Source organism: Anopheles coluzzii, chromosome 2, assembly GCF_943734685.1.
Source record: "Anopheles coluzzii chromosome 2, AcolN3, whole genome shotgun sequence".
In the NCBI taxonomy this organism is placed as follows: domain Eukaryota; kingdom Metazoa; phylum Arthropoda; class Insecta; order Diptera; family Culicidae; genus Anopheles; species Anopheles coluzzii.
In genome coordinates, this window is record NC_064670.1 from 47,740,367 (window position 1) to 47,753,772 (window position 13,406).

The window sequence follows — 13,406 nt, forward strand, 5'->3', positions numbered from 1 at the left end:
ACCGCGCGGAAAAGGGAACCAGTGAAGTGAGGTTTTATGACAGGCTGGACCTCTTTTGGAATTGAAATTCACTCACGCTTACGCTCATTTGCACGCGTTCGCTGCACAGAGCGAAGAAATGTGTTCGAAACCTGACAGATCGCACAGCAATTGGCACAACGAAGGGAGGCATTTAAAAAATGTAAAATAAAAACTAAAACCCCACCCCGTGTTGCCCGTGTTCCGCGGAGAACACGCTGTGGCCAATTGGTCCAAGTACAACTACACGTCGTTACGCCGTACCATTAGACACTTTTATTGCATTTTGTAACGATTTGCTTCAAATGCAAAACTAACCCCGCTGAAGAGCAGCTGAAGAAACACCCTCTTTCTCGTTAACGAGCAAGTAAAACCCATTCTCGGCCGGGCACGCTATGAATATGTGTTTCAAGCGATTTCAATTTGTTTTTAAAGCCTTCACATGTCGTTGGAATGAATTGTGCGATCTGGCGGACATACACACGCATGCAAGCAAAGGTGTCTTTAAAGCGCGGTTCCACTTCACTAATCATATGCATCGTCAACTGCTAGACGTATTGGTTACATTGTCGTTTAAACGGAGCAAGACCACCGCCGTCATCACCACCACCGTGTAGATCACACTTGTGATGGGCCACTGCATTTGATGTGCGTTTGCTATCCTCCCAAAAAAAAAAAATGAACAACTCCCGATGACGTTGACGACGACAAATGCGAGTTTCCAATTCATTTCACTGACCGTCTTTGTAGATTTATGACGCATTCAAACATCTTTATCGTTCCCGGTGTCTGCGCTTTCGATTCCGTTTTTCGTGCTTCCGTGTTCCGGTGCAGATTTGCACCGACCTTCGCCAGCACAATGCGCTGGACGGCGGCGCCAAAACTCTGCTGGAAGACATCAATCCACTGCAATGCTGCGAAGACGTGCCCCGCACCGTCCACCGTTCGAGATGGGGTGCGCAGTTATGTTGGACGTGCGGTTCGTTACGCGATTTGCTTTTCGCTCGATTCCTGCTGGTTTGCCTGGTGTGCCTTTTGTCAGTTCCATCGTTTCATAAACAAAGTCGTAAAAATTTACCAAATCAGCCAAAATTTAAAACTCATCAAAAACATGCAAGCCAAGGTTCGTCGGTTCGCAACCGCTGCTCGCTGGGAAGATGCATCTTACCGGGAGGATGTCTACATTGCACTAGCGTACTGGTCGGAGTGTGGAAAAAAAAACACACACACATGAAGGCCCTCCCAAACAATGATTTGACCATCCTAAGTCGTACACAAACTTGGCTTTTGTCAGTCAGTGCTTTCTTAAAATGCCACCAAAGAGCATGCAGACAAACAGGGAAAGGAAGCATCAAAACTTATTAGTTTCCATCACAAACTACAAACACACACACATAAATCAAACAGGCGAAACAACAGTGGTTTCGAAGACGAAGAACAGAGGCAACGACTCGCATCTCGAAAACGCTAACGAGCGCCGCGCAATCCGTTCCACAGCAAAGTGGTTGAGCGAGGGAAATGAGAAAAACTTTTCCAAGCTCGTAAAACCAAACATGTTTTACTGCCCCTTGGCTCCCGGGGGCAGCGCCGTGCTCGCGCTCGGCCACGGATGATGATTCACGGATTAGTTTTGGGACGAACCTCTGTTCAATCTTTCAGCCCGCCAGTCTCTCACCGCCACCGTGCTAGACAGTGACGTGACCTCCGAGGGGAATCAACGTGTAACTTTTGGGCGGGCTGGTGAGAACCGCACCGAAACCGTACCGAATTTTCGGAGAGGTCGTAAAAACTGAAAATGCGCATATTTTCCAGCAGCGTTTTTCGACAAGCACACACACACACATACATACTTCGATTGAGTGAAACTTATTTCCTTGGCATTATGTGTGAGGAAGTTGTGTTGAGATCACGTGCATCAGATGAGTCAAAGCATCTTGAAAACGTCGTTTCTTCCTTCCTGAAGATGATGACTGGTTTTGCAAGCGATTCAATAAAAGTACTAAAATAAATAATAAATATTGCCCGTTGTACTTCACAAAATTCCGCTCAGTCCATTTAAATACTAAATGTATCAAAGCTTTTTTTTCTTCCTTGTCAAGGCTGTACGAGCTTCCGGTGCCGGTGAGTTGAAAATTGAATTAAAGTTTTACGGCAACTTACCACTGCAGCTACAATGTGACACAAAATGGGGCTCGTGTCAGCCTCAGTGCCATTGCTAAATAAATCAGATTATCATTTGAATCCATTCCGATGGGAACCAGTCGACCTTTCCTGCCGTTTCGCACACGCACCACATCCGCAGTAAAAAACAAACCGGGAAAAGGGCATCGTCCGAAAGCAATCACAAATAAATAAACTACAAATTACCACGTCACCACGCAAATTTCCGATTAACGGCTAATGAATCTGGCCCTTCCGTAATGGTTGTGAAAATAGGAGCGCATCATTGAAAAACCAGAATGCCATCACACACAGAGACAGACACGCACACAAATGATTCACATTTTATGCTGCGGGGTCGTTACTTCAAACCGAGCGCCAACCGTATCGGCCATTGAACCAATTCTGAACTTACAAAACTGAAAAAGCGTACGCATGCATGCAGTGTGGAACGAAAATAATAAAAAAAAGATCACTCACTGACATTTTAATCGTGTTTTATTTCGTGTTTTTATTTTTTGTTTTCACTTGCATTTTAATCGCCTGCGTAAAGACAAGCCCGCGGATCATTCCCCCAGCGGAGGTAGAGATAAAAAACGACTGCGTGAGGATCGGTGGAAAATTGATTTTTAATAGTCCTACTGTTTGGAGCGATCAGCGCACTCTGGCTGGGCTGGGGCGCACTGCTACAAGCCAGGCAACACACGCTCGCACACGCGACGCACGGTTTTATTGGCAAAGCGGGCAGTCGGCCGGTGACGACGGAAAGAAATTAAACAAAACGGCCCGTCGTTGCCGGCATTAATGCCACATTCTTGCCGACAGTTAGTTGCAGCGCCACCAACGGAGTGTTTTGCCCTTATTATCACGATGCACTAATCGGAGGGCTCATAACGACGGCCTGCGATGCAGCAGGCAAAACATTAAACGAAATCGATGCCACCGATATCCTTATCCATCGCTCGCGGTTACCCCTCCCCCCTCCCTTAACGGTCGATCTTTTGGCGAAGGCTCGATCGGGCCAGCCAGTGCTGCCACTATTGAGTGCAAACGACATTTTAGGAGGAGAGTTTAATGACTGCCCCGTCGAAGGAGCCACAGCTGTCGACTCGTAAAAGCAGAAACATTCCACCATTTAGCTGATGCACCTTTCGGGTTTCGCAAATACGCACTGTGGTCAAATATGAACCATACCTCCTCCTCGGCATCCCTTCATCTGCACCGCGCCATACCTTCTCCAATGCACGTGAGAAGAGCCGAGGACAGATCCCATAATATTTTAACGATCGATTTTAACGACCTGAACCGCTCGTAGCAAAACAGCCCGGATAAGCCTACGGATGGGGGCGTGCCGGGCTATTCGATCGATGAATCAGGACGTTAGTAAGTGCAGTTTACGCTTCAAAGCTGCACTTATGAGTGTGCCTGATCGCTGCGCAGAAACTAGACTGCCCAGAGCTGTGCCTATTTTGTAACGCTTTTATGGCAGACCTTCACTGTCGTCCGATTGCAAGGTACTCATTAATATGGCTACATTTTTGCACTACAAATTACGATCATAGAGAGCTTAGTGGGATGTCTGTTTTATGGCTGCTGCGTGACATCATCAGTTTAATAGAGAGGTTACAGGGTGTGACAGACACCATTTTGTTTGTTATTTTGTCATAAAATAAACTAGAAAGCTTCGAGTTCGGCACACAACCGGGTCGAACGAGCATTCAAGCGCAATTGCAACGCTGGAAGTAAACTTTACCCCGTCAGCTGTAAACAGTATTTATTGCAAAAATGTTTGGTTCCTTTTTTTGCACATTTATTGCGGATACGCTCTTCGTTGCGCTCTTCTTCGCGCTTCAATCGCACTTTGAGAGCCACCATTTTGTTACTAATCTGAATTATAAATACATTTCTGCCTATTCCTGGGCCTCGTTAATGCAACACACCGTAAACGCGGCACCAGCGATCCACCATCAGCCGCCCTCCCTTAGTCCGGGTTTGTGCAGCGGACTGTAACGAAAACCAGCGCACTACGCCATTATTTCTATCTCAAGCGTGTAAAAAGCTCACACAGCTCGGCTAACGGCGGGCTCTGCTTGGCTGGAATTAAATGTATAAAGGAGCTGGAAAAAAGAGGGATTGGCCTGCGGGGTTTGTGCGCGTACTTTGCTCGCAATTGCATTTTTCATCACATCAAACACACACAAACACGCGCATTCCACCCACCCGAAGCCGACATGGCACAACCTGCTCCCGCTCGGAGCGAATGCAAACTTTGCTTCACGTGTAAAAACTGTCTAACCATTTTAGACACATAACATTATCTCCCACTCTCCCCAAAAGCTGGCCCGGGAGGGTGTGACTAATTTTCGCAGGCGCTTTGGTTTTTTTTGCAAACAGACTGCTGTTTGGCCAACGAGCCAAACACATTAATTTCGCCCTTTCTCTTTTGGGTTGCCGTATTGTCGTACACATGCCCACAAAGAGCCCTCCACGCTGGCTTAGATGGAACGTTCCTTTCTCGGGCACGGTTTCTCGTTCCCACCTTATGCTGGGGTTGTTACATCTTGGCCCGAAACGACCCACCTCGCATATAACGGGGCAACAACGCGTGAGCAATCGCAACTCCACCTTCGGTACATAAGGTTTCGTGAAGTACGCAAGCATTCGTGCCCTAACTGTGATATTAATTATTTCCTCCTACTCTAGTATTACATCGGCATCGGGAGTCTAAGTGGTACGAACTACGAAAGAGCGAGAGAGGTGTTATGGCACACACCATACGAAAGAAGATGTCTCTAGGCAGACGTTTTAACGCGATCCATTTCCGGTCGTCGCGCCATTTTGAACCATTTTATTACATGTTGTTTACTTAGCACAACTGGACAGATAGATTACTTGCATAGCGTTATTTATCGCTAGTACTTGGGATTTGTTATATGCACAAACTCAGTTTTGGTTTCTTTAACGTTCAAATATTGTACTAAGCTTCTGAGCTACTAAGCTACTATCCTTTATACAGTAGTATAGCACCAATATATTTACGGAATGATTAATGATTCACAATCAGCCAAATTCAATCATGACTGCGCAAGTAAACGGTCAAAAATGTAGAAAAACGGCCCACGTCAATAAGATATTCAATCGTTTTTAGACAGCATTGGTATAGATGAGATGCGAATTATCAAACATCAAATATAAATCACACAAGTCATTGAGTAAACGTCAATTATTCCCCTACGAATTTACTCACTAGCGAGCGATAAGCGATTAAGGCCGATTAGCTCTTGTTCGGCAGTTATTACACTCAATCGACTTCTTATCTCAATCCAAACGAGCCCCGCTTGCTATACAAAGGTATGGATAATTCAATTGCTCAGGTGAGAAATTGCTTTTCCTAAGGCATTTGCCCTACACCTCGGTTATCGGGGGGTACGTACACGAGCAACCGTTTGTGGTCGATCTGGTCGTAAAACAATCCGAAACTGTTGCGATTACGGATATTGGAGACGACATTTCGCACCGGAGATTTCAGTCCCAAAATCAACCTTCAAGTTTGTAGACATGCGGCTACATTTGCTGTGCAGTGTTTTTCTAATCGGGCTGCACTCTGCAGCCATTGCGGCGCATCCGAAGGTGCAGCATAGCGAGCGGAAACTGAACACGCTCGATCCGGTCAGCCTGCAGGAAGTGGCAGCGCAGGAGCTACGGTACCGACTGCCGAGCTACATCGTGCCGACGCACTACAAACTGTATCTGGAGACGCAGGTGCACACCGGAAACCGATCGTACAGTGGCAGTGTGGACATACATCTGGACATCCGGCAGCAGGCCAAAACCATCTACGTGCATCAGCGCGGACTGCGCATTACCTCCAACGAGCTGTACGCGTCCAATCCCAACACGAACCTCACGTTTCTGGAAACTCTGCGCTATACCGAGGATGCTGAGCGCGAGTTTGCCGTGTTCGCGATCCGTCGTGCACTTGCACCGGCCTCGTACGTTTTGCACCTCGATTTCGAGGGTGAGCTGCGCGTCGATGACGATGGCTTTTACCTCAGCTCGTATCTCGATGCGAACGGTACTCGCAAATATGTAGCATCGACGCAGTTCCAGGCGATTAGTGCGCGCGCCGCCTTCCCCTGTCTGGACGAGCCCGCCCTGAAGGCTACGGTGGAGTTGGGGATTAAACATCATCCCAGCTATAAGGCCGTATCGAACATGCCGATCTTTGCCGAAGCCGGGTATGGCGATTGTCGAGTGCTCTGACGTTGCGAGGTGTGTTTGTGACAAATAACTTTCGATTGCAATTTCAGTGATCTAGACGGCAACGTTGTTACGTACTTTGAAACTACTCCGCGCATGTCGATCTATCTGTTGGCTTTCCTGGTGTCGGACTTCTTGTACACCGAGAACGAGGCGGCCGCCCAGCGCGTCTATGCTCGCCCCAACGCGATCAACCAAACGCTGTATGCATTAGAAGCAGGCGTTCGCATAATGGACGCGCTGGACGAGCACATCGGTCTACCCTATCGCTCCTACATGCCCAAGGTGGATCAGGTGGCACTTACCCAATTTTCTGCCGGTGCCATGGAAAACTGGGGACTGTGCAAATATCGGTGAGTGTGTGTGTGTGGTGAATCATTTCATTTGTCAACGCTACTCTCTGGTAACATTTGCGCCCATTTCCTGCTTGTATAGTGAAGAGGTCCTCCTGTTCGAGCCGGGCGTTACGACGTATCGAGCGCAAACGACCATCACCACAATCATCGCGCACGAGTACGTGCACCAGTGGTTCGGTAACGTTATCACCAACGAGTGGTGGAGCTATCTCTGGCTTAACGAGGGCTTCGCGACGCTGTACGAGTTCCTGGGGGCCGATATGGCTTATCCGGAGCGCCAGTATCGGGACCTGTTCAACGTTCAGGTGGTGCAGCGTGTTCTCATCACAGACGCCGCGGAAAGCACGCGCCCGATGACTTTCAGCCGCGGCGCAACGTTAAATGCCATCCTCAGCCTGTTCGACAACGTAGCGTACTCCAAGGGTGGGTCGGTACTTCAGATGTTCCGGTTGCTGCTGCCGGATGCCGCCTGGCGGCAGATGTTGCGCACGTACGTGCAGGGCAACGAGTTCGGCACGGTCAACACGGATAACTTCGTGGCCGCACTGACGGAAGCGTTCGACGGTGTCGTATCGCTGCCCGAGGGAACCGATGTGGAGCGGTTTGTGCAAAGCTGGGTCAATCAAGCCGGCTATCCCGTGCTGGAAGTTCGCCGCTCATACCGTGGAGAGATGATCCTCTCGCAGGACCGATTCTACGGTAACAAGATAGTTAATAATGATTTCACGGTTTGGGTAATACCGTACACGATGATGGAGCAGGGCGATGCGCAGGACGCTCTGCTCGAGTGGCAGTGGATGACTTCGAAAGCGGTACGTGTACCGTCCAGCCTTCCGAACGACGAGTGGATTTTGGTCAACGTCAACCAGACGGGATTCTATCGCGTCAACTATGATCCCTCGAACTGGTACATGCTGATTCGGACGCTGCTCGAGGACACGGCGGCCATTCCAATGCACAGTCGGGCGCAGCTGATCGACGATTCCTTCCATTTGGCTCGCTCAAATCGGCTCGATCTGGAGATTGCGCTCGAGCTGCTCGGCTACGTGCGCCATGAACGGGAGTATCCTCCCTGGGAAGCGGCCAATCGGGTCCTCGGCTACTTCCACGGTCGAATGCGCGGTCAGCCCGATTACATTCTCTATGAGCTGTTTGTCGACACACTGATTGGCGATGTGTTTGTAACGCTGGACATCACAACGGTGGCACCGGACGAGCGACTGCTGGAGAAGTATCTCCGACAGGTAATCTCCAGCTGGGCCTGCCGAATGGAAATAGAAAGCTGCCTGACGGCGACCCGCGACGCACTGGAACGGGAAGTGTTCGACGCGGAACCAGTGCACCCGGACGTTTCGGCAGTGGTGTACTGTTACGGTTTGCGAACCGCGCCAACGGTCGCCTTCCAGTATCTGTTCGGCAAGCTGCTGGGTTCGGACAACCGAGGTGAACGCCAACTGCTGATCAATGCACTGGGATGTGCCAACGATACGGAGCAGCTGAGCTCGTACCTGCTGGCTGCCATCGGTGGCGAGCTGCAGGTGAACTTCAACGCCGAGGAACGGCTATCCATTCTACAGTCCGTCCTCAGCAGCCGCCAAGGGGTGGACGCGCTGATCGAATTCCTCACCGAGAACTACACGTACGTCGTGAGTCTGCTCGGTCCTAACGCGCTGGCCAATTTGGTGCAATCGATCGCCACCAGCACCAATACGCTCGACGAGGAACAGATGGTAAGCATACAATGGAACGAGGCCGCACACCGCAACTGCAGCATGTTTGAAATGTCTTTAACACCCGTCTTCTTGTACTGTTTTAGCTGATTGCATTACTAGAGCAATTGAACTCGGTACTTCCTGCTAGTGTCAGTGCAAGCGCTCGCACTACGGCGTCCATCAACCTAGCATGGCCATCCACTCGGGAGGGTCTTTTGCTACGCTACTTCCTGGAGCGTTACAATTTCCAACCTGTACAATCGGACACCGTGCTGCAGCCCGACGCGTGATCTATTGAAATTCCCTCTCCATCTAAGAATAAAGCGGTTTGCACTAGCAAGGCAAAGTGTTTGTCAGACAGATCGTGCAGTGCGTGTTGCTCGAGTCGTAACGTTATCCATACGAATTAGGAGTGTATGTCGACTGGGCGCACAAAGCATCATAGGGCGCGAGCGCGCGAAACGACATTCTGACACGTAGCGGCAGCACCAGTAGCACCGGTCCGCTCTAGATAAAGTGATACTACCCGCTGGGCTGTAGTGCGCTGATTGGGTATCGCGTCTGGAGGAGACATATTTGCACCGGAGCTGTTTATGGCACGTTGTTGTTATTTCTATCTTGCTCCGAACCTTCTTTTTGGTTCCATTTAGGCTTCACAGGCACACCCGACCAACCACCTAGCACACGGTAAACTAGCGCCTGGTCAACCCAACCACCCAACTGGAACAACTCAGCGCATATCAACTGAGCGTACTGAGCATCCATCGTACCAGCTGTGGCCGTGTCGCTGACGTACTGGGCCGCGCACGCTTGGCACACGGCCACGGGTCAGCCGTGTTGCTGCAAACATACGTGCCCCAGTGTCGTTTTGCTGTTCCGGAAGATTCAACGATGCATGCAAGTGGCGCTCCGTGTGCGGGACTTATCAGCGCGATTATTGATGTTGATCTGAATTTGACCGAATAACCCTGAAGCCCTTTGTCAGTTGGGACGCGTTTTGCTAAACATAACCTTCGCCGCTGCACACAGTAGGAGTGTGTGTGTGTGGCGCAGGGATTACTACCACACAGTCACACTGCCGCACAACAAAGTCACCCTTGAGAAAACGGCATCCTCAGCAGCGCGTTTCAGCAATCAGTTCAGCTCACATAAAGTAGCAGAAGAAAAAACTACAACATTCTACCAAAGTTGGCGCATTATTTCACAGCTTGAGCCAATCAAAAGCACACACAAACGAGTGTTAATCGATTGGTTCAATCAACCGGAAGCTACTTGTGTGAAGAGCTTTCCATTCATTCCCCAAACGCGTTGCCATATTCAATTTTGAAACCATTATGCACTTTTCATCGCAGCGGACGGTAGACAGTGAGGCCCAGGTGGCGGCAACAACACTCGATCCGCTATAAAATCGCACCTTTTATTTGCGCACATATTAACAGTAATTATGCCGTTACATGATTTTCCGACCGAACCGGACGGCTCATTCCAATCGAGCCACGCTGGGAAAAACAAAAAGGCAACAAAAGCAAAATGATAAAAAAGCAAAGAAAATTAAAGACACGGATCACACACGGATCAGAGAGCGAAACTCAGTCGCTGGTACTGGAGGTTATGTTCTGTGCTGGTTATGCCGTGTTTATCACTTGGTTGATTTTTTTTGTTTCGTTCCGTTCCAATGCTTGCCAACGCCGCCGCAGTTCAAGTGCACATCAAAGCGATGATGGCGATCGTAGCCCGAACAACGGTCAGGTTTGGTGGTTAAATTGTATCGCCTGTCCTTCCGGGGACAAGGGTATGCCAGGCCGATGCTACCGAGCATACCGGTGTCCCGCATTATTGCGACCATTAATGATGAAGCGAATGTCCCAATCGCGGGCGGGTATTGATTTATAATTAGCTTGCACACAATCTAACCGCAGATATAATTATGATTTATTTGTAATTATTTCCAGTTTTAATTTCAATTTTAATTAAATTGAATTTTATTATTTGCCCACCGCCAACCACCATCGCGGACATGCTCCCAGACTCACATACACGGATATGCACACATTCGTCATAATACGGCCGGAAAAACACATCCATCCATTTGCGGATTTCCCTGCTGAAAATTAGCCCGTTCGAACGCTCGGCGCGAAATCATTGGGTAAGGGTGAGGTCGATTGTTCGAACCACGTTCGAAATTTCATGTCAATCCCGGCGGAGTGCGCCTACCGTTCGCCGTCCTACGCTACGGTGTTGATTGAGGTGGCGAGTTAACATTTGTCGCACGCGCTTGTCAGCCGTACGCGTACGGCACGCCAAAGCCCGTGTTTGCAGTACGCGAAACCTGGCAAAACACGTGAAGTGTTTATTGGATGCATACATCAACACCTACCGTCCGGAGTTGCACAGTAATTTTCCATGCCCGCACGGGGACGACTACAAATTCAGACCAAGGTGTGAAAAATATGGAAAGTGTGAGTGTGGAGACTAGCTAGACGGGTCCCGATAATGTGCTGCTGGAACACATTTGACTGATATTTGAAATTTTCGCTAGATAGGAGAGAGAGCATGCCAGACTACATACATACACACACAAATTCGATACACGGTCGGTGTATTGATCACTTCATCGATGCTAAAACATCAAAGGGAGACTGCTCGCCTAACGAATTGCATCGGTCAGCACAAAGTATGCTTCTTCTGCCGGAGGTACGATATTGCCGACCAATTCCTAATGAATTCTACCGATTGGCATGTAACCAGTGTAACACTCCAGCTATGCTTGATTATGTTCTTCGCTGATGAATTAATGTAATTATTGTTCCCTTACTTTGTGTCTGCATACTTTTTAACGCCGATCAACGGTATAGTTGTATTGCAGCGCGATTTTGTTGCTGTCTAGAATTTGAAGAATATTGTTCGTTCAACCAACGACGCGACATTGAATCCGAATCTTTGTTTGAAAGAATCAATGCTTCCTGCTCGATAGTTATGCGGCTTATAAACAAATTAATACATTGTAAACACACGCAATCGCTAGTTACCAAAATTTCTAAACAGCTCTCTACTGCTCGCAACAAAGTATTTATTTCCATTAATTGGTTTCTTTTTCCACGATTCGTCATTAAATTATTTTGCTTCTGAGCTGGGAGTGTTGTGGGCCCTTCCAGCTGAAACCGCTCCGTCCGTGAAAGGAGCGCAGTCATCATAACAATTATGCTCTCTGTTTGCTTTGCATATACTGCCCGCCACAACATGTCCAACAAGCACATGCCCAAAACGAATTGCGCACTAGCGTAGAACGGGTAATCGTAAATTTTAAGAACAACAAATACCCTATCCTTGCTGGCATGACATTTACGACACCTCACACACACACACACACTCCACCGCGTTTGGTTTGACGAGTTGACACTTCCTGTGCACACACATTCCTTGGGAAAAGTGTCTTGGGCGTCTTCGGGCAGGACAAAACGCACAGACGAGCATTAATAGAAAAACGTTGCGCATAGTGCTGCGCCACTAAATCGATTACACATTTTCTCCGCGCACACACGCAACATTGTAAGAGCCTGTGTACACGAGGCCGTACAGATCTCGCTGGGCAAACCAAGAGACAAGTACCCGCGAGGCAAGGACACGCCCGAAGGAGATTAACGATATTTCGTTCTGGGCGTTGTTCCCGGTGCCCTGGAAGTGGAACGCGCGTTTTGCGTAAGTGTTTAAATGGTTTGCAGCTGTGGGAACCGAACCAGCGACGAACCAGCAGCGGCAAGGGAGAGAGAGAAAGCCGAAGAAAAGGGAACCGGGGGTAAAGTGTCGAAATGATTGTTTCTTCGCGGGTGACAATTCTTGTGCGCACAGCTTAGACTGTAAACATTCAAATTTGTACTTCCAGCGCACAAGTGCCATTCACGAATGGGGTGCTGCAAACGAACAGCTCTACATTGTTGCAATCGTAAATTTCAATACGTTTCCTGTCGGCCGAGCAGTGCTTATAATATAATAAGTTGCAACAAAACATAACAAAGTGTTTAATTTAGCAGAGCTAGCCGTGGCCCGTTCTTTCGCCAGTGCCGGCCAAGAGGCTTTATTTATTTGATTTAAGTTTTCTTTTTTCTTGTTGGTTTTACCTCCAACGCCAGCCAAAATCAAAACAAAGAGAGCTGACACATTTTTGGATCGCGTTGTTTGGCGATTTAGTAAACGTGGCGCAAAAATTCGACCACCGAAAATGGGAGAGCTTGCGCGAAAAAACAACACGAACTGGCTCCATCACTCGAAACGTCATCCTTTAATACATTTTGCATAAATTTGTGACAGTCCATCTGTACAGGGAACAAAAACGTTCGCCACCCCCGTCCCACATATTCAATATCGCACACCAACTCCTGCGATCGAAACGGAATCAAAATCATCAAACGACTGTTTTGTTTCACGCTAACCATTCTTGCTCGCCGTATCGCAGCCATTCTGGGGAATCGGAAATGCAACGTTCAAGGCACATGATGACACCCTTGGCAAGTGCACGCTCCGACACCAACTCCCCCAAATAATGCCACCCCGGTATCTCTCCCTCTCTGTGTTGGCCATGTACCAGTGAGTGCAAATGGGCACCGATTACGATGGACAAGCGAAGCAGTACCCTCCCCCCATGGGTGGCCAATTTCCTTGTGCCGATGCTGTTTCCCCACGCCAAACACCGCGGCAATGGATAGCAAATCGCTGGGCAGAGGAAAACCAGCCGTCGATCGTCGAATATGTAAATTTACTTTGCCGAATCGTATTTGCTGCTACTGCTGCTGCTGTTCTGTGCTCTTCGTTTCATGCCTTCATTCTTTCCAACTCTTTTTGCTTTTTTTTGGCCTGCGCTACGTGCTAACAACAATCCATTTCCTTTCCATACGGCGTTCGG

At 48.7% G+C, this 13,406-nt stretch overlaps 2 protein-coding genes across 8 annotated transcripts in view; one reads left to right on the plus strand and one right to left on the minus strand.

Moving 5' to 3' along the window:
* Positions 1-13,406, minus strand: part of LOC120950755 (uncharacterized) — an 88,968-nt gene that overhangs the window by 20,286 nt on the left and 55,276 nt on the right. The gene's annotated exons all lie outside the window — the stretch shown is intronic.
* LOC120950754 (aminopeptidase N-like) lies at positions 4,296-8,868 on the plus strand. The gene is made up of 4 exons (XM_040369026.2): positions 4,296-6,416; positions 6,489-6,791; positions 6,874-8,524; positions 8,611-8,868. The coding sequence occupies exons 1-4, from the start codon at positions 5,737-5,739 to the stop codon at positions 8,794-8,796; spliced, it is 2,820 nt and encodes a 939-aa protein (XP_040224960.2). The 5' UTR covers positions 4,296-5,736; the 3' UTR covers positions 8,797-8,868.